The 24286-nt window shown below is 34.5% G+C and overlaps 1 protein-coding gene across 1 annotated transcript; it reads left to right on the plus strand.

The window, feature by feature from the left end:
* Window positions 1-1016: 1016 nt before the first annotated feature.
* LOC128217694 (glutamine--tRNA ligase-like) lies at window positions 1017-23486 on the plus strand. Its single transcript, XM_052925015.1, has 19 exons — window positions 1017-1131; window positions 3114-3264; window positions 3823-4008; window positions 4359-4423; window positions 4659-4718; window positions 4935-5010; window positions 5286-5443; window positions 5671-5757; window positions 6224-6323; window positions 7802-7989; window positions 8721-8851; window positions 9831-10061; window positions 10681-10854; window positions 11341-11503; window positions 12283-12375; window positions 12670-12797; window positions 14671-14737; window positions 15035-15160; window positions 22717-23486. The coding sequence occupies exons 1-19, from the start codon at window positions 1018-1020 to the stop codon at window positions 22765-22767; spliced, it is 2349 nt and encodes a 782-aa protein (XP_052780975.1). The 5' UTR covers window position 1017; the 3' UTR covers window positions 22768-23486.
* The last annotated feature ends 800 nt before the right edge of the window (window positions 23487-24286 follow it).

Genomic DNA, 24286 nt, shown 5'->3' on the forward strand with positions numbered 1-24286 from the left:
GCACAAACTATATAAAAAAAAATCACGTGGTATGTCCACACTGATTATTTTATTACATTGGCACCTCTTGACGAGCGAACACGTTATAATCTGATTTTTCACGAGTGTCATAAAAAAATTAACGATATGTATCATGCATTTTTCTTAAGCCGTTAGTAACGCTTTTAGCAATAAAACAGACACATTTTGAACGGAAATATGAAAATCTACGGTCTGATTTTTTTCCAGCAATCTTATATCATTGGTTTGCAGATATTTACGCAAAAAAATGCTCTTTCGTAGATGAAAAAGTTGTAAACATGGTATATCTGTGAGAGTGCAGCTTTAAAGAGTAAACTTGAACACTTTTTGAGGAGGCTCGTGTCTGGTTTATAAATGCCACCGTCTGAAACCGGTGCGGGTGATACAGGAATCCAGTGAAATCAAGTAACAATATGGTTACAACAGATTTTAATTATTAATCAAAATGAATAATTTATGAGTGGATTTCACTTCTCGAAAACTGGTTTTCACTTCGATTTCCGATAAATTTTCGAAAAATTCCTCTAATTTCTTTATTTTTTTACCAATTTCAATAAAATTTAAAATATTAAAAATTTATGAGGCATATTCCATTAAGCATACAATACATTTTATTTATTAATCAAAATGAATAAGTTGTGCGTGGATTTCACGTTTTGAGTGGAAATCCACTGGATCCTGTATCACCATGATGTACCCGTTGTACAGTACATGTTCTAAATTAATTGATTGCATAAAAATCGCCAGTTTGCATTCAAAATTTATAAGCCATATCAATTTCACAAGAAGTTTATTTATTTAAAAACCAACAACAACAGTTAACTATTAATTTGAAAAGTTTTTTTTATAAAATAGTAAACATAATGTGCGGGTATGATTAACTTTAAGAAACAAACATTAGCATTTCTGGTAGTGTGTAGCCGTATCTATTCGATTAATCTGTTCGAGCCGGTTTAGTTTACACCGGCAGGCGTTCATCAATCGTACCATTTCAACATGGCGGATGAACTCGTGTTGTTGTTTGTTGGAAGTGGTTTGAGTGAACAGAAAGCAAAGGAAACTTTGAAAAATGAAGTTGTATCGCAAAGTCTAAAATCTGCTCTTGACCAGGTTTGTTTTGTAATAGATACACCTCCAAAAGTAGCGTATGATGCATTATTTCTGCATCAGTCTCTTATTTTGAGTTTGACAGCTGATGCAACCCAGTTTAAAACTCAGCTGTCAACATATTAACAAAATAACTACATGGTTGATTTGTGTCGTTCTGGTACAAAGTGTTATTTATTCTGAAAGGGCTATTACTTAATCATGGACAGTGTACCTTTCTGAAATTTTCTCTTTACATGTATTTTGATGTTTTTATCTGAAGTTTTTTAATGTTTAACTCAAGGGGTGAAAGCGAAAAGGTTCTAAGTGGCATTAAATAAAGAAGCAGATAGAACCTTTTCGCTTTCACCCCCTCGAACTGTTCTTGCATGCAGGTTTTGTTAATAATACAATGATGTTTTTTTAACTATTGTGCACCAGTCAATTGTAACCATGGCCCCCCAGGTTCGGGGGTATACCAGAGATAGCCGGGGAAATGGGCCGTGTTTTTACCTTTCAGGTAGCTACAATAATGAGCGATCAGGGATACTTTTTTATTATTTTGACATTTCATGTGTATCTCAGTAACGCTACAACTCTCTACTATTTAACACTGGGCGAAAGAATATATAGTAATATTATGCATCGATGTTGATTAATAATGATATAATTGTTACAAATGTACCTAACAGTGATCTTAACTGGGTTGGATGTCGTTAGAGTCGTTATTTTCACATAAATATACTCTGGGTCACGAAATGAGCGTAGCAGTCCACCATTTTTTATACATGTTGATTTTTATCGAATAAATTTGTACCCATCCGTCAATGATGGTTAACCCTGTGCGCAGTCACAGTTATCCTCCCTTTTCTATGTATTATGCAGAGCAACGCAACAGTGTTCAAAAATGGTGATACCTAATCATCATCATCATCATCATCATCATCATCATCACGAACATCATCATCATCAACTTCTCCCAACTTGACCCATCAAACACGTTAGCGTTCAGCGCATTGAAATGGTTGCATTTTAATAGTGTTATTTAACCGAGCCTATTAACGACCAAAATATTCGAAATCCTCTACCCCGTTTCATACATGTACACAACCTGTCAGATTTGTCCTAGATTTACAGATTAATGGATACAATCGATGCATGTAAGTGCATTATGGTATCTGAACATGTTTTTTTTGGCATAATGACATAAATAAATGTGTGTTTGATAGTAGGCAATGATATTTTCGTAGAAATTTGAATTTATAACAAAGATAATTTAAAAATTGTGGCCGCGAGGATCCTCTGCGCAAGGCCCGTTTGCTACTTTTTGCTGGGATGGTGGATGTCACCAGTCTGCCATAGTCTAAAAATTGTCAAAAGACTGGTTGACGGCAGTTTAGGTGGACTAACCTTTCAGGTAGCCCCGCAGTGCTGGCTGAATGCGGTGGTTTTGTCTTCGCTTTAAATATAGCGGGAAATTGGCCTTACCAGGGTCCCAGGGGTGCGGGGGCATTTGGCTGGGATTTTACCATCTGTTCGTTCCAACACGGCGGGGATTTTAGCCGGGGTTGGCTGGACCGAAAGTCAAAGTCCCCGTTATTCCCCGGACCTGGGGGGGGGGGGGGCGTGGTTACAATTGACTGGTGCATTGTTTATACAGAATTTTACATGTTTGTTATGAAAACATACACTTTATTTTGTATTTAATAACACTTTTAGCAAGATTTAGTGTATATAGTATTATGGTAATAGCCCCCAAAAGTGCAGTTTACACATCATTTGAAACATAATGATAAATGGTGAGTTAATTAACACATCATTTATATAATTTATTATAGAACTTTTTTATCCCAAATTGGGAAAAGCATGTCTAATATTCTACTACCTATCTTAACAAATTTTGTGGAATTTTGTTGACAGACAGAATTTCGCTCTTTTAAGAATTTTCAAAATCAACATTTTGTTTGATAACCAAAAAATCTTTTACAGCAGGTGATATCTTTCAGGTTGGAAAGTTATCTCCTGGTCTACAGAAGGACAAGGATATAGGCAAGCTTCTCTATCACACTGCAACAAAGCTCAAGGCCAGAAAATTTCAGAGCATCATTGTTGACTATGTGGCAAAGAAAAAACTGACATCAGAGGCTCAATTAAATGGTAATTATATGGACACATAGGGTTTTAACTAGGTTTTGAAAAGGGCAGGGTGCTGCAGAAAAGGGACAGGGTACTGCAGAAAAAAACAATGTGCTATCGGTGAAAATAGCATGTATCCGGCTGTGAAGAATTAAAATGATTATTTGTTTCACAAAGAATGTTAGAAATGTTTTCTGTTTAAGGAATCAGGTGGCAGATATGTTCAGTTTGCATGTATTTATAATCATCATGACTGTACTAAGCTTTTAAACAAAATTAGATTATCTAAAATATTCTAAGGTGCAGCCCCTTCCATAACTCAAGCTAAAACCCTAAGATACTGTACATGTACCAATACTTTGACCTTGTTGTGTTGTTTGGTTGATCATAATTTAGTAAGGAATTCCTGAATGACTCATTTGCATTCGATACATTTTCATATGTATTGAGGTTTCAAAATTAACTTATTTTAAGAAGAAACACTCATATAATTTCATGATTAAAGTAGTTTATTTTTTCATTTCCTTTCACTATCGTTTCTAGCATTGCACCGTACAGTATAATTAAACCCTTTTACAGCTGCCCTGGACTACTTCAAGCACAATCCCCTGGATCCAGTGGACTATGGAAAATTTGAGGGGGAGTGTGGTGTGGGTGTGGTCATCACGCCAGATATGGTGGAGGCTGCTGTGGAGGAGGTGATCGCTAAACACCGCGATGGCCTCACCACCCAGAGATACAAGTACAATATAGGACTCATCATGTGTATGTCTTGTTCTGTTGATTTCATTTTGTTTGAACATGAATACATGAATTCAGAGTTACTTTAAATATTTATCATATAAGATAAAAAGAGTGTTCGTGGGTACATTTCCTGACATTGCATCAGAGTTTAGATAGTAACAACATTTAACCACATACATGTATGTTAGATAACAAAGATAACAATGTTTACTAAATTAAATGATGTAAGTTATAACTGGTTCTGTAAATGTTTCTTAATACAAGATGATGACTGATTTCAAAGCAATAAGGTCATATCTATTACAAAATTTATTCTCCTAAAAATGTGTGCTGTTGTTGAGTGTTTTTAAGGGCTTTTTGTATTTGGACAGCTGAAGCGAGAGCCAAGTTGAAATGGGCGGATGGAAAGGCAGTGAAGAGTGAGGTTGATATGCAGGTAAACAAGGGTTATTGGTTGTCGTAAAAACATTTATTGGAAAATGTAACTGAAATTGGATCTTACAGGTTGTTTTTAATTTTAATTCTTTTTTATGCAACTTCACTGGATTTATGCATTAAATTGTTTTTATTTGCTATGTTGTGTAAAGATGGATATTTTTAAATATCTCTGTTAGATTTTAATACCAAAGACCCCTCCCCATTTTTTCTGTATTTTTGTCTTGTGTTTGTAGGTTCTAGATCTCTTGGGACCAAAGACTGCTGCAGACTTGGAAAAACCCACCAAGCAAAAGGTAAACTTCGAAATTTAAAGACATTATTTACATTGTAAGACATGAATGTGAAGAGCTATTGCAGTACCATTACTGAATGATATCAGTTGTATATCAATTTCCATTTTATAAAAAAAAGTTTTAGGCTTCTGAATATATCTGTTTGCTTTTGCAGTTTTATATCTCACTAAACTTAATGAACAACTCATAAAACTCCCAACTCTCTGTGTTTTTTAGGGAGGAAAGGGACCGAAAGATGCAGAAAATGCCAAAAAGAAAGATGCCATCAAAGAGGCGCCATCAGTGGAAAACTGTAAACAATCACTAACTTATTTGGATTTATTTTGAGTCTCAAGGCAAAATTTCTGTGCCTTAATTTATTTCAAAATTTGAATGTTCTAGAATACCATGAAATTTTTGGTCCATAGAAAGGTTATGTTACCCATGTTTCTTCTTACCAATGCCTCTGTTCTTGGCTAAAACTGATGCAGTGAAAGTCTATGGGAAGAAAAGCTCTTCTTAAGTTAAATGTCTTGTTCACTAGCGCCACAGAAATAAATCTAACCAAATCTTACCCTACTTCTCCAGTCCTGGGTAAAGATGGTGAGGTAATGAGTTTCATGGAGCTGATGGGTGAGGCGGTCAAGTTCCACAAGCCCGGGGAAAACTACAAGACCTCAGGCTATGTTATCACGCCTAAAACCATGGACATTCTAAAACAACACCTGAAGGAAACTGGGGGCAAGGTAGTAAAACTATCTGTGAAATTATAATTTAAGGGTTCTTGTCAAAATATTGTCATCCATTATGCATTGGCATCATTTTGTCTTTGCAAATACATTATCTGGGTCCTCTGGGACGTCATTTCAACAAACGTATGAAGATTTGTTGTAAGATCTGGAATTTCAGTCTGATATTATTATTATTATTATTAGACCTATAAGGTAACAAATTGTTCATTGTCCTGTTACAGGTGTACAGCAGATTTCCCCCAGAACCAAATGGAATCCTCCACATTGGTCATGCTAAGGCCATCAACTTCAACTTTGGATACGCTAAGGTACTCTATAACTTTATTACCACACATAAAGCAGCAGATTTGCTGTTTTGACATTTTTTTAGTTTTTGTCTCGGAATCAGTTAATATTGGTATTAATGCCTTCAATTCAGATAAACAAGATAACTCGCAATAGAACAGATCACAATTGTTAAGAAACCTTCATTTGCCTTATAGCGTTAGTAAAGCTTTTAGCTATAAAACATCAATTTTCGAACCTATTTGTGAAACTGCGATCTGATCTTTTTACAGGAGTCTTATATTGCTGGCTTCCAGATATTTATTAAATATTAGCTCATTCTAAGACAAAAAATAAAAAAGTTGAGTTTTTCACAAATTATTTTTTTCATTTTTTGCCCATCATTTCATACCGGTAATACATATTGTATCGCTAGGTTTGAATTTTCTGAAAAACACTGCATATTCTTGAAGTTAGTATTCTTTTGATAACTTTTCTCATTACATGCAGGCTAACAACGGCAATTGTTACTTGAGGTATGATGACACCAACCCAGAGAAAGAGGAGGAGAAATTCTTCACTGGAATCAAAGACATGGTGGAATGGCTAGGTAGGGAATGGTGCACCTTTGTCAATGGTCAATCTCTGTCATATATCAGGTTGTTTTAACCCCATGATACACTTTAGTGGATGAAATACTTTAAGTCATTGTTTATAGGACACACTTTTTCCCCTAGAATTCTTGTAAATTAGGGATGGCAACGAGTAGTAAAATTAATACTCGAGTGTTCGATCGAGTACTCGGGTACTCGATCACTCCGAAAAATTGAAAAAGTGTTCGCAAAGACAAGATTGTGTATACATGTATCGTTAATGACGTATATTGTGCGTTGGTCGTATTATTGGTCATTTTCACCTATTAAGTAAACTTTCATTACGTATTTTAACCAAAAAATGATATAAAAAGAAAACAAATGTTGTTTTAGGCTTTTAATTTGTCTTATTCGTTTCATTTTATACAAGTATGCACTGCAGAAATGAACAACAATCAGAATTACAATGAACGAAAATTGATAGCATACATAAAAATAGTGAACATTATTCAATACGAAGTTCAGTTGTTCAGTTGTTTACTCTACATTTTTTTTTTAAATGATAGTTTTTCGTACTGTGTAATTGTTGTTTACCACATTAAATTCATAATCCTTGATTTAAAATATCAACCAATCAATTGTGATAATCATTTCAAAAATAGTTAAAATCCGCCCATTAAGAAATCAATTCTCGTAACGGTCGATACTCTTTCGTTTGTTAGCGTCCATTGTTTGGTGAAAGGTCTCTAATTGGTATACAATAGAATTGTGTAGGTGAAAGTACCGCTATCAAAACTTCGCTAATTGACATCAGTGCTAATTTGAAATAGGGGTCCTTTGTTGACAGTTTGCAACTATCACAACAACTGTCAACTTATTGATTGAGGTCAATTGTGTACACAGTGGGGATTAGAGGGACTGTAAATTGTCCTCTTGGCAACTAACCAGATCTGATATTTTGTCTGTAAATTGTGTGATTATTATAGATTTTTTTATTTTTTTCCGAGTACTGGAGTAGTGATTTGGTACTCGAGTACTCGGACGTTCGATTGAGTACTCGGGTACTCGTTGCCATCCCTATTATAAATATAATGCCTGTGTCTTATATATAGTATTAGGCTTTCGATGTTGTTTTTTCCAAAGTCAATTTCATGCTGAAATATGTTTGTTTTCATTTCACTTCAAAGGGACGCTACTCACACCTTCTGCCATTTTTTTGTTGTATTATAATTTATCAACTATTCATTTTTTAATACACAAAGTTTTGTATGAAATATAGACAACATTTGTTCTTTACACCCTTGGAAATTGGATGGCGTATATAGAATTATATACTTTCACTTCATTTCTCCAAAGCTTAAAGCTGTTAAAGGTAACGTATGCCTTGAATGACTTACACAGGTGTCTATTAAATTTTAGCTATTAAAACATTTACATAATAAAAAAATCAATTATTTTTAGTTGGCTGTTGTTTTAAATGTTTATTTAATTTCAGGCTACAAGCCATGGAAGATAACTCATGCCTCAGACAACTTTGACAAGCTGTACGGCTATGCTGTGGAGTTGATTCGACGAGGTCATGCGTATGTGTGTCACATGAGGTCAGAGGACATCAAGGGGTTCAATCCTCCAGATTCCCCGTGGAAGGACAGGCCTATTGAGGAATCTCTACAACTGTTTGAGGTTTGTTGTAGTAAATATTATAACAAGTACAGGGTTTGACACCAGCTTTCATGATCACTAGACCAGTGGACCAGTTAGCCTTAGAATTTACTAGACCTGACCAAATATCAACTAGACCAACTTCTTAAAAGACCAATTATGCCTTTAATAGGACTATTTTGTGAATCTGATGGCTAATATTGTAAATGAAGCAGATACACCAACGAGGTAAACTTTATTTTTCTTTTGATTCTTCTTGACCCTTTCTTCTCCTTGACTTTTAGCTCTCTGTGATTTCTTTGTCAGATAAAAACTCTTATTTAAGCAGGCTTTTAAAAGTGTCATAATATTTTGGAAACCTGGACATTGTATGATAGGCAATGTTGTTAGGACATGGGTTTGTGTCCAACCCTGTAGTACATTTGTGTTCTGCAAGAATTTTGACCTTGACTTTGGAAAAAATATAGAAGTTGCATTTAATGACAAAATCGCCCCAAATCACTTCAAAATTGTCTCATATTTTAAAGTTTGAAAAGCAAAACCATTGGACAAAATTACTAACCATTGGTTAAAAAAGTCAAGGCAAGCAATGTTCATAACACTTTTAATGCTTTTCATAACTGATAATTTACTGGAAAAAACACACCTGTTCTATAGTATACCATGTATATTCTTTGCTCTTTGCAATCCATTTCATTGAAGAACTCAAAGACATATGTGCAACACAATGTATATTTTCATTCCTTCCACAGGACATGAAGAACGGCAAGATCCAAGAAGGGGATGCAACTCTCCGGATGAAGACCACGCTGGAGGAAGGCAAGAAGGATCCCGTCGCCTACCGGATAAAGTTTGCTCCACACCATCGCACTGGTGACAAATGGTGGATTTTTGTTTCTCATGTACATGTCAAATGAATTAAGTAGTGTGCGTATGTGCGTGTGCATGTGAATGTTGAGGAAAGCAATAAGAATCCTGTGGCTATCTGAATAAAGTTTGCTTAACAACACTATACTGAGTTATAGGATGTGTGGTTGACACATACTTAGAATATAATGTTTAATATTAACAATTGTAGAACCAGTATGATGTTTAATATTAAGGATTGTAGAATCATTATAATGCATGTTTATGTTGAGAACCATCCTGAGGTTTACTAGTTTAAGTTTGCCTCTCAACACCAAACAATATATGTGGTGAGTTTCTGGAGAAGAATGACAACATTATATCAGATATAGGATGGTAGTTGAGCACTCTCAAAAGAACAAAAAGGACAAAATCAGACACTTCCTTCTTGTTAAAGGAACTAGACACCAGATAAAACAACTGCAAGAAAAAACTTGTCAAAAACTTGCATATAATTGACACCGTTGTGTACAAGGCATTGAATCCTACTTACTGATGTATGCATTACTTACAACACATGCATTTTTTGCATATTTTTCCAATTCAAATTTTACTAGAGTTGTTAACCACATAAATCCCAGTAAGTTTAAAAAGAGCGTTGTTATATTTATCTGCACTCATAAACAGATATGATCTGAACTAGGAAACCATTATGCACTATTTTATACAGGGAAACACAGATGAGACAGCAACACCATTGTTGAATTTATTATTTTAACCTTGTAAAGTGATGTATTATTGGCTTCCTACTAGGTCTTATTGGCAATATTATGCTTGTTTTGAGGAAATACTGTATTTGCCACTTTTTTTCAGCTGGTGTCTAGCCCCTTTAAGATTTGGCAAGTTGTTATTTTATCTATTATTGTGACTTATTTTGTCGAAAATGGTCCTCATATTTCTATCATGATAGTAACAATACATCATTAATTGAACCCTTCATTATTATACCATTTCAGGTGTATCTACCCAACCTACGACTTCACCCATTGTCTGTGTGATTCTATAGAGAACATCTCCCACTCCCTGTGCACAAAGGAGTTTCAGTCGCGCCGATCCTCGTACTACTGGCTGTGTAATGTCCTTGACCTTTACTGCCCTGTCCAGTGGGAATATGGCCGCCTTAATCTCAGCTATACTGTCGTCTCCAAGCGCAAGATTGGCAAGCTTATAACTGATGGATGTGTTCGGTATGCATACATATGTGCCATGTTGCAAACCAGTTTTATAATGTCTAAAAAGTCTCTTCACTAAAAAAAAGTGTAACCTTAAAGTTGAATGCGATGAAAACAAATAATTCTAAAATAGCTTTGTAATGAAAGATTGCTGGTATTGGAATGTTTTACACTGAAGAGTTGTAGGTCAGTGTATGTATACTACTTTTTAAATTAGAAAACTTTACTATTTTTTCACCATTTTAAATGAAACATAGCACAGTCTACGCCACTTATAGAGCCTGCCTTCGGCCTTTTCCCAGAGTTTGATTGAGAGTTAAGTTCCTTAAAAGACTTTGACAAACCTTTTTGCAAAACCGCTGCCTGAGGGAGCTCTGACAAAAAAAAATAATTTGGAAACAGGTTTGTCAAAGTGTAGAAAAAGAAAAATGTCTTTGTTTGAAGTCTTCATTTTTAAGCAAAATATATGATTTAATTTATCATGTGGTATACTCAAACTGTACTTTTGTGATATAACGGTAACATGTTTTTCTGATGGAAATTGACTATTGAAAAATCTACAATTTACCGGTAGAATGTAAAACAATAAACACATTGTGCAAGGCTTTGAAATTCATTTACAAACTTTTTACAGAGACTGGGATGACCCTAGACTGTTCACACTGACAGCCCTTCGTCGACGAGGATTTCCCCCAGAGGCAATCAACCTGTTCTGTGCCAAGGTTGGCGTCACAATGGCCCAGACAGTTCTAGACCCAAGTATGCTAGAGGCTTGTGTCAGGGATGTGCTCAATATTAAGGCTCCTAGGTAAGAACTGTGTGGTCCGGCTAGTGAATAAGTGATTGGAAATTAACATGAGCATGTATGCGGATTGAAGAAAGGTTTTTTAAATATATAGGCTCTTTGATAGCTTTTACGGTGATAGCTCTTCTGTAAATAGGGGATATTATGATTTTCTGGTGACCTATACAATGTCCATTTCTGTGTGTAAACATGTATCCGTGGAGACTGCACGTACTATTATAATATAAACAGCTCAAACAACCATTCCATGATTATCAAAAACCAACACCAAAATAAAAATTGTTTAAGTGTCAATAGATTTGGGGAATTTAAAAAAAAATTAGCTGAATTTTGGCCTCTGCTAAAGAAGGTTAACATCCCCTGAATTATCTTCTATTTATTTCACTATCATTTACTGATTATATATTTTCCATTCAAAAAGCACTCAACATACATGTATATGAAGTGTTTTTCTCATCATTATGATAATAACCATTACAATTGATACAGGTGTATGGCAGTATTAGACCCGCTGAAGGTGACCATATCAAACTTCCCTGGTGATCACTCAGGGGAGATAACTGTGCCTGACTTTCCTGCGGATGAGGCTCGTGGATCACATAAAATACCCTTCACCAAAACCGTCTACATAGAGAGATCTGATTTTAGAGAAGTAAGTATACATGTGTTTTTAATTAGATAATATAATAATGGTCTGTAAGTTGGCGTTATAGTAAAAGCATTGGTCTCTAACCCAAGATGCAGTAATCTTAAGCAGACTTTTGTATGATCAAGTGGGAATCCTTATGCTTGCCGTCAACAAACTTCAACAAGCCCTGCTATATAATATCAAGAATTTTAGCAAGCCCAGAAAGAAATCTACCAATACAGGGCTTGCATGCTTGTGCTATTTTCGTCTACTGTAGATGTTACAGATTCATCCCTGGATTAAAAAAATAGTTTTTAAGGCGCCTTCATAGTACAAGCATTGGTCTCTAACCATAGATGTTTCATATTTAACCCTGCATAGTTAATTAAAAAAAGGATTTCTAATGTGGCTTAATAGTACGTCTGTACGGGCATTGGTCTCTAACCAAAGATGTTACAGATTCAACCCTGGATATTTAATTAAGAAAAGGATTTGTAAGGTGGCTTTATAGTACAAGGGTTGGTGTCAAATTTGAGATGTTACAGGTTTCACTCTTGTTTATCAATTTAAATGGGTATGTAAGGTACCTTAATGGTACACTTGTCAGTGTCCACCTAAGATGTTTCAAATTCAACCCATGATAGGGTCGCATCTCATTTCTGGACCCATGTACTGTTTTGCACCTAGGTTACACTCCAAATGATCCATATCAGCTTGCCTATGTACAAGTTTTAAAAGAAGAAATTAATTCTACTAGACTGAGGTTATGTTTTGTATTGTAAAATTATAACTGTTTGTTTCAGAATGCTGATAAGAATTACAAAAGGTTTTCCTGTGATCAGCCTGTAGGTTTACGACATGCTGGATATGTCATTGCAGTGGAGTCTGTTAAAAAGGTTAGATTTAGATGGTGTATTTTTCTCCTGTGGCAGAAAACTGTGTTATAAACAAGAGGACAAGAAATCACATTGGCAGATATTGTCTCACTTCATACTATTATTTCGAAAAACAATTTTAAATCTGCTATACATTTGAAAACAATACCTTTCCTTACATATTATATTACTTATATTACCCTATTACATTAGATGTTGCCTCAGTTGTATAACAAGGCTTATACTTATAATCGTTTCTGTCTAAAATGTCAAGCCAATTATTTTTTTTTCATCTCAATACTTACTACATTCTAGGATGGGAGTGGAAATGTCACAGAGATCCTTGCCACATGTAAGCCCTCCTCTGATTGTGAGAAACCCAAGGGCTTCATTCAGTGGGTGTGTAACCCCCTCGTGTGTGAGGTCAGACTCTACGACAAGCTGTAAGTACATGTAGAAAGTTGTCTGACTGTAGGAAACTTCATTCAGTGGGTGTGTAGCCCCATCGTGTGCGAGGTCAGACTCTACGACAAGCTGTAAGTACATGTTCCCTACCTCGCTTATTTGTTAGTACATGTAGAAAGTTGTCTGACTATAGGAAACTTCATTCAGTGGGTGTGTAACCCCCTCGTGTGTGAGGTCAGACTCCACGACAAGCTGTAAGTACATATTCCCTTGTACTTATTTGTAAATACAAGTAGAAAGTTGGTTGATTGTGGGAAACTTCATAAAGGGGGCGTGTAACCCACTTGTGTGTGAGGTCAGACTCTATGACAAGCTGTAAGTACATCCTTACCTTGCTGTAACTACATGTAGAAAGTTGTCTGATTGTTGAAAACTTCATGAAGTGGGCATGTAACCCCCTTGTGTGTGAGGTCAGACTCTATGAAAAAGATGAAGTACGACGTATTCCCTATCTTGTACTAATTTGTAACTACATGGTTAAAATTGTCTGACTGTGAAACAAAGAGATTCATACAATGGGTGTGTAGCCTGTTTAATTGAGACATTGGCAGTAATGTAAGGCGCAATGCTGCACTGCCCTCTCACACCAGATTTAGCTGTAGTCGCTAAGTTGAGCTGTTTCATATACCCTCAGGACCTGGAAATAAATAATTATATTGTGAATGCAGAATTGGTGCCTTTACAGTTTTATTTAAGCTGCTAGTCTCTATTCTTACATTGTATACTCACAATTTACGGTCTGGTCCCATTCACATCGTAAAAGCGATACTTGGTGCCATAACAATGGTATTTCAAGCTGCTAGTCTCTATTCTTATGTTGTATATTCAATATCTACGGTCTGGTAATCTTGGTGAATGCTGACAATGCCAGTGCACATGAAAAACACTGACAGGTTTTATGGTTTCATTATTATTATTCATCGTCGCAAAAAGGATGAAAGGATGAGTTTTATACTGACAGCAGCTTACCCTTCTTATTGTAGATTTAGTTTAGACTTATTTATACTAATGGTAGTGAAATTTTTAATTAAAACATTATATCATCATACTATCCATGGCACAATATTAAGTGCTTTTGTAAGGTGTTGAGGGGGGATTGGAGAAAACCCATTTGTCTGATTTGGTGATCACAAACCAAAGTCATATACACCCTGGCCCCAATTTCTCGAAACTTCTTAAGTCCCTTATAACAGAATTAAGCTAATCTCACTATTTGTGATGTTCTATAATATGTGTTATATTAACTTCTTCAAGAATTTTTAGAAATTATGTAGGAATAATCTGTATGATTATCAGAATAAACCATTTTTCATTTATCAAAATCTATTTTTAGTATAAATTTTGTCTAATTGAAATAAGCGACTTAAACCTGTTAAGCTTAAGAAGTTTCGAGAAATTGGGGCCAGGCCCCAATTTCTCGAAACTTCTTAAGTCTCTTATAACAGGATTAAGCTAAACCCACTATTTTTGTCTTTCAATATTTTGCGCTTTATATACTTCTTTAAAAGTTTTAATACTTGAGATAGAAATTATCGCTATGATTATCACAATAAACCATTTTCATTAAAAAAAAATCACTATAACTATGTATTTTGGCTTATTGAAATAAGCAGCTTCAGCCTTTTAAGCTTAAGAAGTTACGAGAAAATGGGGCCTGGCATCGAGTCAGGAACACTTTGGTGAAAAGTGAGGGTGCTAACAGGACTATTTGTCACTGTAGATGGGATATTTACCATTTCTTTGTTGTCAATGTGGCTTTCAGCCAGCTGTCACTTATACTTTATGTAAAGTACACTCCTGTCTATGATTTACGGATTCTATGTACCAGGTTGTAATGTTTTATACTTCCAGTTTCTACCATAAAAACCCAGAGGATTCCAACGAAGTACCTGGAGGTTTCCTGAATGATGTCAAAAGGGTGAGATAACTTTTAACAGTGAATGAAGTTGAGGTTTAATAAAAAAAAATCAACATTGTCTTTCGTTGAACAAAGTAGGTTAATAATCAAAGCCTGTCATATAAAAATATAGTATGCATCATGTCCACTCATATGAAGAGAAATTCATTATATATACAAAGCTTAAAATCATTTCTGTAATGAGTAAGTCTTATTATTATTTGCCAATAAGCCCTGTTCTCATTTTACTTCAAAACAAAAATAAACCAAGCAAAGTTTTGCATACTGAACATAAGGTGACAATACATTACTCCACAGGACTCACTGCAAGTGATACCTAACGCATATGCCGATCAGTCAGTGAAGAACGCTAAGAGTCTGGACAGGTTTCAATTTGAGAGGATAGGATTCTTCACTGTGGACAAGGACACCACGCCGGGAAAGGTAATGACTCCATTGTATAATTATGTATGTATTTATATTCATACAACTATTATAACTTTTATATGTTATTATGTTAGGAGCATGTACTTTAAACAAATCCCTACATACACAGGTACATAGGAGAGTGGTCTAATGGTATATGTGTCCACCTAGCACCTAATAGTTCGTGGCCTGCAAGTTTAAGGCTCTCAAGGGGCACATTTTCTAGGCTTTTTTCTCAGAGAGAGGATGTGAGTTTAAGGCCCTCAAGGGACACATTTTCTAGGCTTTCTCAGTAAGAGGATGTGAGTTTAAGGCCCTCCAGGGGCACATTTTCTAGGCTTTCTTCTCAGAATGAGGATGTGAGTTAAGGCCCTCCAGGGGCACATTTGCTAGGCCTTCTTCTCAGAAAGAGGATGTGAGTTAAATGCCTTCCAGGGGCACATTTTCTAGGCTTTCTCAGTAAGAGGATGTGAGTTTAATGCCTTCCAGGGGCACATTTTCTAGGTTTTCTTTTCAGAAAGAGGATGTGAGTTTAAGGCCTTCCAGGGGCACATTTTCTAGGTTTTCTTTTCAGAAAGAGGATGTGAGTTTAAGGCCCTCCAGGGGCACATTTTCTAGGTTTTCTTTTCAGAAAGAGGATGTGAGTTTAAGGCCCTCCAGGGGCACATTTTCTAGGCTTTCTTCTCAGAATGAGGATGTGAGTTTAAAGCCCTCCTGGGCACATTTCTAGGCTTTCATCTCAAAATGAGGATGTGAGTTTAAGGCCCTCCAGGGGCACATTTTCTAGGCTTTCTTCTCACACAGAGGAAGTGAGTTCAAGTCCTACCAGGGGGACATTCACAAAGAGAATATGAGTTTGAGGCCCACAAATTTGAGGCTTATAAGTTTGAGGTCAACCAGGGGCACATTTTCTAGGCCTCTCAGAGAGACAATTTCAGTGTACCAGACAAGTTCAAGAGTGTCAAATGGTAAAATAAATCAGTTTAAAGTAAAGATGATATTCAAGTTTGTCTTTTTCCCCCTTTTCAAGTAGTGCTTTTATCACATTTGCTCTATTAACACCTTTTATCCCATTAGTGCCCTTTTTATCATCAGAATCATCACCAAAGATCAACGTCCCCGTAATGCACTGTCATAATTGAGAAATATTGTGCAATAGTCATGGTAGTAGTGTTTCTGCTAGGTGTTTTGAGCAACTGCCAACACCATGCTGCCCCTTTGACTGCTGAAAATGTGCCGTGCTGCCCCTTCATCTTTCATATCATGTAAAATACTAACTTTGTTTCAACATTATATGATTGGCAGTTGTCCGGCAAATATCACCATTATTATGCAATGCCTCTTGCATACTCACTTAATAGGTTTATTCATTTGCCAGTTCGCCATATAATTTAAGACGTAATTACCCTTATTGCAACTATTAATGTAAACTGAATGCACAATATCTGGCTTTCATCAAGTATCTTCCCTCCTGCATTGTTGCATCATACCAGAATAAAACATGATAATATTTACCTGAGCATGTAAACCCTTGTCATATTGAAGGAAGGCTGAAACATTGCAGAGACTTGATAATTGTTCAATAAATGATTGGCGAAAACCTAACATCTTTGGCTTAATGCAGTAGGTGTATCTTTTAGATTATGAGTTACATCAGTATGGCACCAGATTTTCTACATGGAGAATATGGCACGATTTACATATCAATGATGTATAACCAAGAACATTAACATTCGCTTTTTCTGATTGACATACATTAAAAATTCCAGATATGTCCATTACAGTAATCTTAGAACTGTAAAAATAGAATCAATCTGTCATCAATCAGGGAAAAACAAGGGAAATGTGTTAAAAGGCTAACTTAAAGAGATGAATTACAGTATCAAAACTGATAAAACATTATCGTGAATTCGCGGAAATGAAAATAAAACACATTCTATATTATTTAGTAATTTACCAAGCAATATCTTGACACCTGTGTCTGCGTTAATACAAAATCAGATTCTCGCATATTAATGAAGGAAGTCCTACAGGAAGTTAAACCATTAAACTCAGTGAGGAAAAGTTATGATAAAAAAATGAGATTTTATTCACAATTTTTTTGCTTCTTAATGCTATTATTGTGTTTTCAAATACCGGTATAATAATTTCATCCTAAGATTTAATTTTCTTATATGTGCAGAATGTATTCTTTAATTACCTGGTCTTATACTATTGGCAGATTCATTTTTTCCAGGCTCCTTTTTAATGGATTTTAGATTGCTACATTGAAGGGGTCGTTCTATGAATCACATTATCAAAGTGTAAAAAATATTGAAATAGCCATTAAAGGAATGATTCTTTTTCTCATGTGATAAATTACGATGCTTGATTCTGATAGTGTACTTGTGCACCTGTGAAAGTTTAAATAAAGCGGACACCAATATTCTGCTTAATAGAATGGTGTTTGATATTTCATTTTCTTAGTGCAATAACTCAATAACTGCATATAGAAATAGGAGCAGATATTGAGTTATTGCATTAATGTGATTTTGCTCTTAATTCATTATACATTTATTTTGGAATGAAATGTTGAATAATCATTTACTGAAATGACCAGGTAGTTCTCGTTTCCTGCAAAAATACTACCCTAGACTTTTCATAGAAACAAATGATCAAGATAAATGTTCATAAATTGTTATGTCATGGTTATAGCCTGTTTTAATGGGGAAATAATGTTGCATATTCACTTTGATATCTGCTTGTATAAATGTTCCGAAACTCATAACACTTGATTAAATGTGCTACATTTCCTAACTTTGCTGAAAGCGCTTCCATCGGCCTTGTAATATATATCTACAATACTTTGGACAAGTGTCTGGAAATTCTCATCCGGATGTTTTTTTCCCCGATTTTAATATTTTGTTTATAATCGTTGAGTAGTTTTGCCCTTAAGCCGTCAGTTAAGGATTTACCATTATCTTCGTAATTACGTTATGATGAGTTTCCAACGAGAGCTAAGAACCTCTTAAATATTCGTAATTGCCGTGAGGAGTAAATTGTTTGTTTTACTTTTATGTATAATTTGTAGAACATTGATGTAATTGCTCCGAACTTAAGGACAGTAAAAATGGACCCATCTGTCTCAGTGATAAAATCGGGCTTAAAATGTTTATGCATTGGTTTTTTAAGTTACAAAAGCTTTCTTTAATATCAAGGGGGTTTAATGGGGTTTTAATTACATATGTTTATTTATGTCATCAAATGTCGTAGTTTTAGTGGCTGGGGGGGGGGGGTTAAAGCCTTCTGTCACTCAAAGTTGATCATTTAATAACATGTGATTTTTAAAAATGCAATTTTTTAAGATACTACTTGCAGACTTGCTGGATGTGAGAGAGACCAAACCATGTTTTCTGCACCTTTCTTTCAAATTACCATAAACACCGTATCCTTCATAAGAACCATTGATTTCGATTTATTTTATCCTTTTCAGTAAATAAAAATAATTGTTGTACCAATTGTGGTACTGCTTATTTGGGAGAAAGAGTCCATCTTTAAATATTAACGCAGGACTATAACCTAGAAATATTTCTCCCAGATGTAACAAAGACTAGATGGCATAGCCCCTTGGAACCATCCTTTTGGTAAAGCCATACCATCTTCCATCCAAACAGCAGCAAACTAGTGAAAATTCCTTCAGTTATTTATCACCTAAAAATTCAAAGCAGTAATTACAGCGTTTGAAACTCTGCAGACCTCTACGTTTGCAGACTTACTGTGACTACTGTGAACTACCAAACTTCCCCTATGTTCCTCAAGCCTAACGATGTGCATAAACATGTCAGAGCCAATTTTGTCTTGTTCCACTGGCTAATAATTCTAAATCAACTTCTAATTACATGCCTCCTCTTTACTGCTGCTCGTGTAATTCGTGCCACTCATAAACAGAACTGTGTTTAAAACCTGGAAGCAATATCCAGAATGCTCAAGCATTGTAACTCTGATTGGCATAATTAGAATGTCTTGTGTAATTATTTTCTTGTCAGCAATCAAAACAACATATAATTTTATTGGCTCATAAACTCAATATATTAACCAAAGAATGTAACTGGTTTTTTGTTTACTGTTTATTTTTTTAAAGCTATTGTGATAGCCCTGGTAAAGTTTGCTTTGCCAGTAAAACTTTAATGTTAAACTTTAAACATACGCTGTTCAAAAAATCCACATGAAACTTGGTACATATTCAAGCCTAAAATTTTTACATCTCAACTTCCATTATTTAAATGTACTGCCTTAGGCAATTGCGAATATTTTCCGATGAACGCATCATCTTCGGATGGCAAATCATGACATATTAAAATAGGTTTAAATTGAAAAGCGTTTATCTTGTTATTGTTCAGTTTGTTCCAACAGGCCACTAAAAACTTAAATCAATATGTTAGAAAGGATAAATTTATGGTATGTTAAATGTTTTTTTGGCATTAGTGTTTCAAATTTAAGTTTAAAAGTTTTTGAAGTGATTATTTTTTCCCGCATTATTTATGACAAAATATTATTAAATGTCTCCGGTTATGGTCGTGTTGTTCTATTCAAAATGAGTGTAAATGAATTACTGCAAGGTTTTTCTTAAATGAAATGAAGTACTTTTTTAACAATTCTTGAACAAAATAATTAACTATTGGTCCTTCTTACTCCACACACTTTAACCAGCCCAACTGCATTCATACCCTGATCATGACATCCATCCCACAATTCATTCCTTAAATGGCAGTATGGGTGTGTGGAACAAGACCCATTACTCAGTGTTCTTGTGTCTTGTAATACATTTCCGACCTCAAATTATTTTAATTTTTCTCAAGTATGTTCCAATTCAAATAATAAACAACATAATTGGAGAAATTATTTAACATTTCTTGTTCCATTAAAAAAAGATTTACAGCTGCTTGAAGCTTAGGTATATGTCTACCTTACTTAAACTTAATGGTTAAACTTCTTAGATATATTGCATTGTAATTTATTTATTTTTAAGCTTGTAAAAATTACATTGAACGAGCAAGAAAATCATCAACTTTATTTGTTTTAAAACATTTCATAATTATATACCTTTCTACAAATGTTTGTTTTGGATTTTCCTAAGATACATTGATGCCTCTGAAAACAGCATAATTTTATACATAAGCTCTAAGCACGAGGCAAGAATAAAATACATCTGTAATAAATGATTGTCATACTGTAAACATATCTGATAATTTCATGCTGTCTGGTGCACAATTTAAAACTCATTATAATGATAGAGTAATCTGTAATAGGGTTGTGACTGATAAGCCCCGTGCATCAGATTTTTTCACAGTCAGTGATCTGATAAAAACATATTTTCATTTTGTAGCACATAGTTTTTTATTTTTGTCAATGGAAATTAGATTTGTCTCAGACTTATGATATTTATAATTTATTACCACAGATAATGAAAGTATGCACGTACTTGATAAGACTGGTTTATTCAAATCAGTTACAATTTATGTCGCTGCTTGAATTTTGATTTGAAGATTTTTCTCATGCTGGACTATTTAAATGTTTAATACCTGAATTAATCAATAAGCTTACTGTCAGAAAGCTCTTTTAATACTGAACTAATAAAACCTATTATGATTTTTTTGTGCTGTTTACTAAAGGAAATTAAAGATGTTGACTGATGTTTTTAATTTTCTGCTAAAGAGCTGCTACCAATATCGCCAATTCTGTCACCAATTGACCACATACTGGTCAATCTCTCAAGCTGCTAGGATGTGGGGATCAGTGCACCCCTGTGTGGGGTGATACAGCCCTCTGACACTGTCCACTTACATTCCTCCTCGCCATACTCCCTGCCCCCTCCCCTGGCATGCTGGGAGCCCTTATCTACCTCCCTCTGACATATAGCGGGGATGATGGTCAACACTTGGTGATAATACTGTCATTTGTTTCCCTTTTAGGTCAATGATCTTGTGGATGAAATTATCTTGATATGTCTTAAACTTGACACTAATTTCAATATCAGCCATAACAAACTTATGGCATTGACATTGTATGCTTTTGGTGTTGTTGTTTTTGCATTAATTGCAATCCTTTAGTACATTTCTGGGTCATAGAAAGTACTTACAAGATTAGATGTCAACATTTTTTTGGCTACTTTTTGGCTGACATTTTCATAATTCATGAGGCAAAAATAAAATATGTAAGAGCAGAAACTGCCAAGAAACATTTGTCAACATCACGAAAAAAACTTGTCATGTGAGATGCATTTTTATAAAACAAAACAAAACATTTTTGACTCATACGCTATAGTGGTTGCATGTATAAAACAAAAGCAGTTAATTGTCACTGAAAAAGGGCATTTGTCACAGAAATGATGTTTGAATTTGTCAAAACCTTCACTTGAGGGGAAAGTTCAGCATAATAACAGGGTTTTGTGCATTGAGTGAAAGAATCTGTCATGTCTTAGTAGTTTTATAGTTTAATGTACTTTGCATTATATTTTAAACATTTTCAGCAATTTAACTAATTAACATACAATGTGTCATTTTGACACAGAGTGTTTTTTGAAAGTTCACTAGCATGATAGATTACTGTAGTAACTATATATGGAAACTGTGTCATTTATGTGAACTGTTTGCTATTTTTCATGTAGGCAGATCATTAATTTCTCTTGATTCTGTTATGTTTAAAGCTGCACTCTCACAGATAAACCTTTTGACAACTTTTTTTTATTTTTTGTCTTTGAACAAACCAAATTATGCGAAATTCCATGGAAACAAATGATATAAGACTGCTGACAAAAAAATCATATAGCAGATTTTCATATTTATGTTAATTTTTTATATTTTATGCATTTTTCTTAAACCGTTAGTAACGCTTTTAGCCATAAAACATTAATTTTTGAATGGAAATATGAAAATCTGCGATCTGATCTTTTGTCAGCAGTCTTATATCACTGGTTTACTGATATTTACGCAAAAAGTGGCTCAATCCAAGACAAAAAATAAAATAAGTTGTCAAAACGGCAAATGTGAGAGTGCAGCTTTAAACATAACTACCAAACAATTGCACAATGCACCATTTACTTCTGTACCATTTTATTCATCCAAACTATGTAGCTTTGAAAATAGCATGGAAGTAATCTTGTAAAGAGAAAAAGGATTATTTTGTTCTGATTTTTAAAAGTGATACTGTTTTACCGCTCATTTATTATTCAATGTTTGCCAAAAACCATCTTATGTTCAAGTAAGGTTGTCCTCGAAAAAAGTTTTATTTGCAGTGGTTTGAGAGATTCACCTGATTTTTTATGACTGCTTGAGTAGTCTTGTTTAGTGTTTTGTCATCATTCATTTTTTTCACTCGCTCTTAAAACATGTAATTTCTTATTGTACATCAACATTATGTTAAAGAGATGTCAAATAAACAAGTTTCTGAAAAAAAATGAAAAATTTATGTCTCATAGTTTGAAGTGATCATTTTTCTGCAACATAAATCTAGTATATTTCAAAATTTACATACTACAAAGAACACTATGTCAGCAATTTCAGATTTAACTGATGTTATTATGTTTCTCTTTTCAGGTTGTGTTTAACCGCACAGTCACTCTGAAGGAAGACAAGGACAAGAACTAACAAGGGGGACAATCATCTGAGGAAGGGAGACAATCAGCAGAGAATGGGAGATAATTCTGATTTATTTAAAAAAATAAGGACTCAACTTAATCATTAAAAATTGGAGAGAGAAAAGACATTTTATGTAGAAAATAGTAAACACAGTTCTAATAAACCATTGTTCATCTCTTTTTAAAAATATGAACACAGTGCTATTGTTCATTCTAAACTTTCAGTGCAGTTTGAAAGAAGAAAAGTTTTTTTTTGTTTTTTTATATGAATGATTGTTTTGTACTCTATATGACAGCTTGTCACATAAAAAAGGATTGTTAAAAATTTGAATTATTTATTCTTTAAAAAACGCTCAAACAAAAATGCTCAATATAAGGGCATTGAGTTTACTTACATAAAGCAATTGTGCTTTAAGCTCTCTGACTCCTGACTCTATGTCTGTCCAAACTTTCATGCTAATATGCTTTAAATGTTTAGTTGTTGCCTTATAATTCTTTCTTTTTTAAAAAATACTAAATTGAAATTATTTAGTACAGCATAGATTTTTTTTCAGAGTGTTTATAATTTGATGTACATGTATATTTTTTATGCTACTGGATAAAAAACCCTTTCTCGACTGATTGTTGACTCCCTAGACGTAGTTCCAGATATAAAATGGCTGCATTGAAGTGCTTAAGTCTGCTGTATGATCCATACTAATGCAGAATAAATTATTTATTAAAGAGAAAGATTAGTACTTTGGTTATTCGTGGACCCCACTTCTATAGGAATAATTATATAAAATTATAATAATCATTATATTTTTTTTACAAATTGAAGCTTCTGGGAATGTATAATTTGTATATTGAAGCAAGTTCTGTGATGTTTTGTATGAAAGCAATTTACTGAAGGCTACAGCTCTTGCTTTTATGTGTCTTACATCAGCATTTTATTACACATTTATCTTTGAAACAAATTCATTCATCCCAACAATGGTAGGTGACGTTTATAGCTTTCACTGTGTTAACCAATCATAAATGTCTTATCAAGGGCCCATATTACTGATGTCTGACCAAGGACCAGTATTTACTTAATCTGTCCAAAAGCATTTAAAGTATTTAATAACATCCCACCATGATCCATATTTACTGACGTCTGACCAATCACCCATATCTACTGATATCTGATCAAAGGACCATATACTGACGTCTGAGCAAGGGCCCATATTTACTGATATCTGACCATGGGCAAATATTTAATAACATCTCTCCATGATCCAGATTTACTGATGTCTGACCAAGGGCCTAAATTTACTGACATCTGACCAAGGGCCTATATTTACTGACGTCTGACCAAGGGCCCATATATACTGACGTCTGACCAATGACCCATATTTACTGATATCTGATCAAAGGACCATATACTGACTTCTGAGCAAGGACCCATATTTACTGATGTCTGATCAAAGGACCATATACTGACGTCTGAGCAAGGACCCATAATTACTGATGTCTGATCAAAGGACCATATACATGTACTGACGTCTGAG

The sequence above is a fragment of the Mya arenaria genome, chromosome 14, assembly GCF_026914265.1.
Source record: "Mya arenaria isolate MELC-2E11 chromosome 14, ASM2691426v1".
NCBI classification, from domain to species: Eukaryota; Metazoa; Mollusca; class Bivalvia; order Myida; family Myidae; genus Mya; species Mya arenaria.

Bases quoted from the DNA above. Each gene is read 5' to 3' on its own strand.
- LOC128217694 (XM_052925015.1), top strand. From the start codon at position 1,018: ATGGCGGATGAACTCGTGTTGTTGTTTGTTGGAAGTGGTTTGAGTGAA. The intron at 6,324-7,801 runs GTAGGGAATGGT...ATTTAATTTCAG, and splicing joins AGACATGGTGGAATGGCTAG to GCTACAAGCCATGGAAGATA. The intron at 15,161-22,716 runs GTAATGACTCCA...TTCTCTTTTCAG, and splicing joins AGGACACCACGCCGGGAAAG to GTTGTGTTTAACCGCACAGT.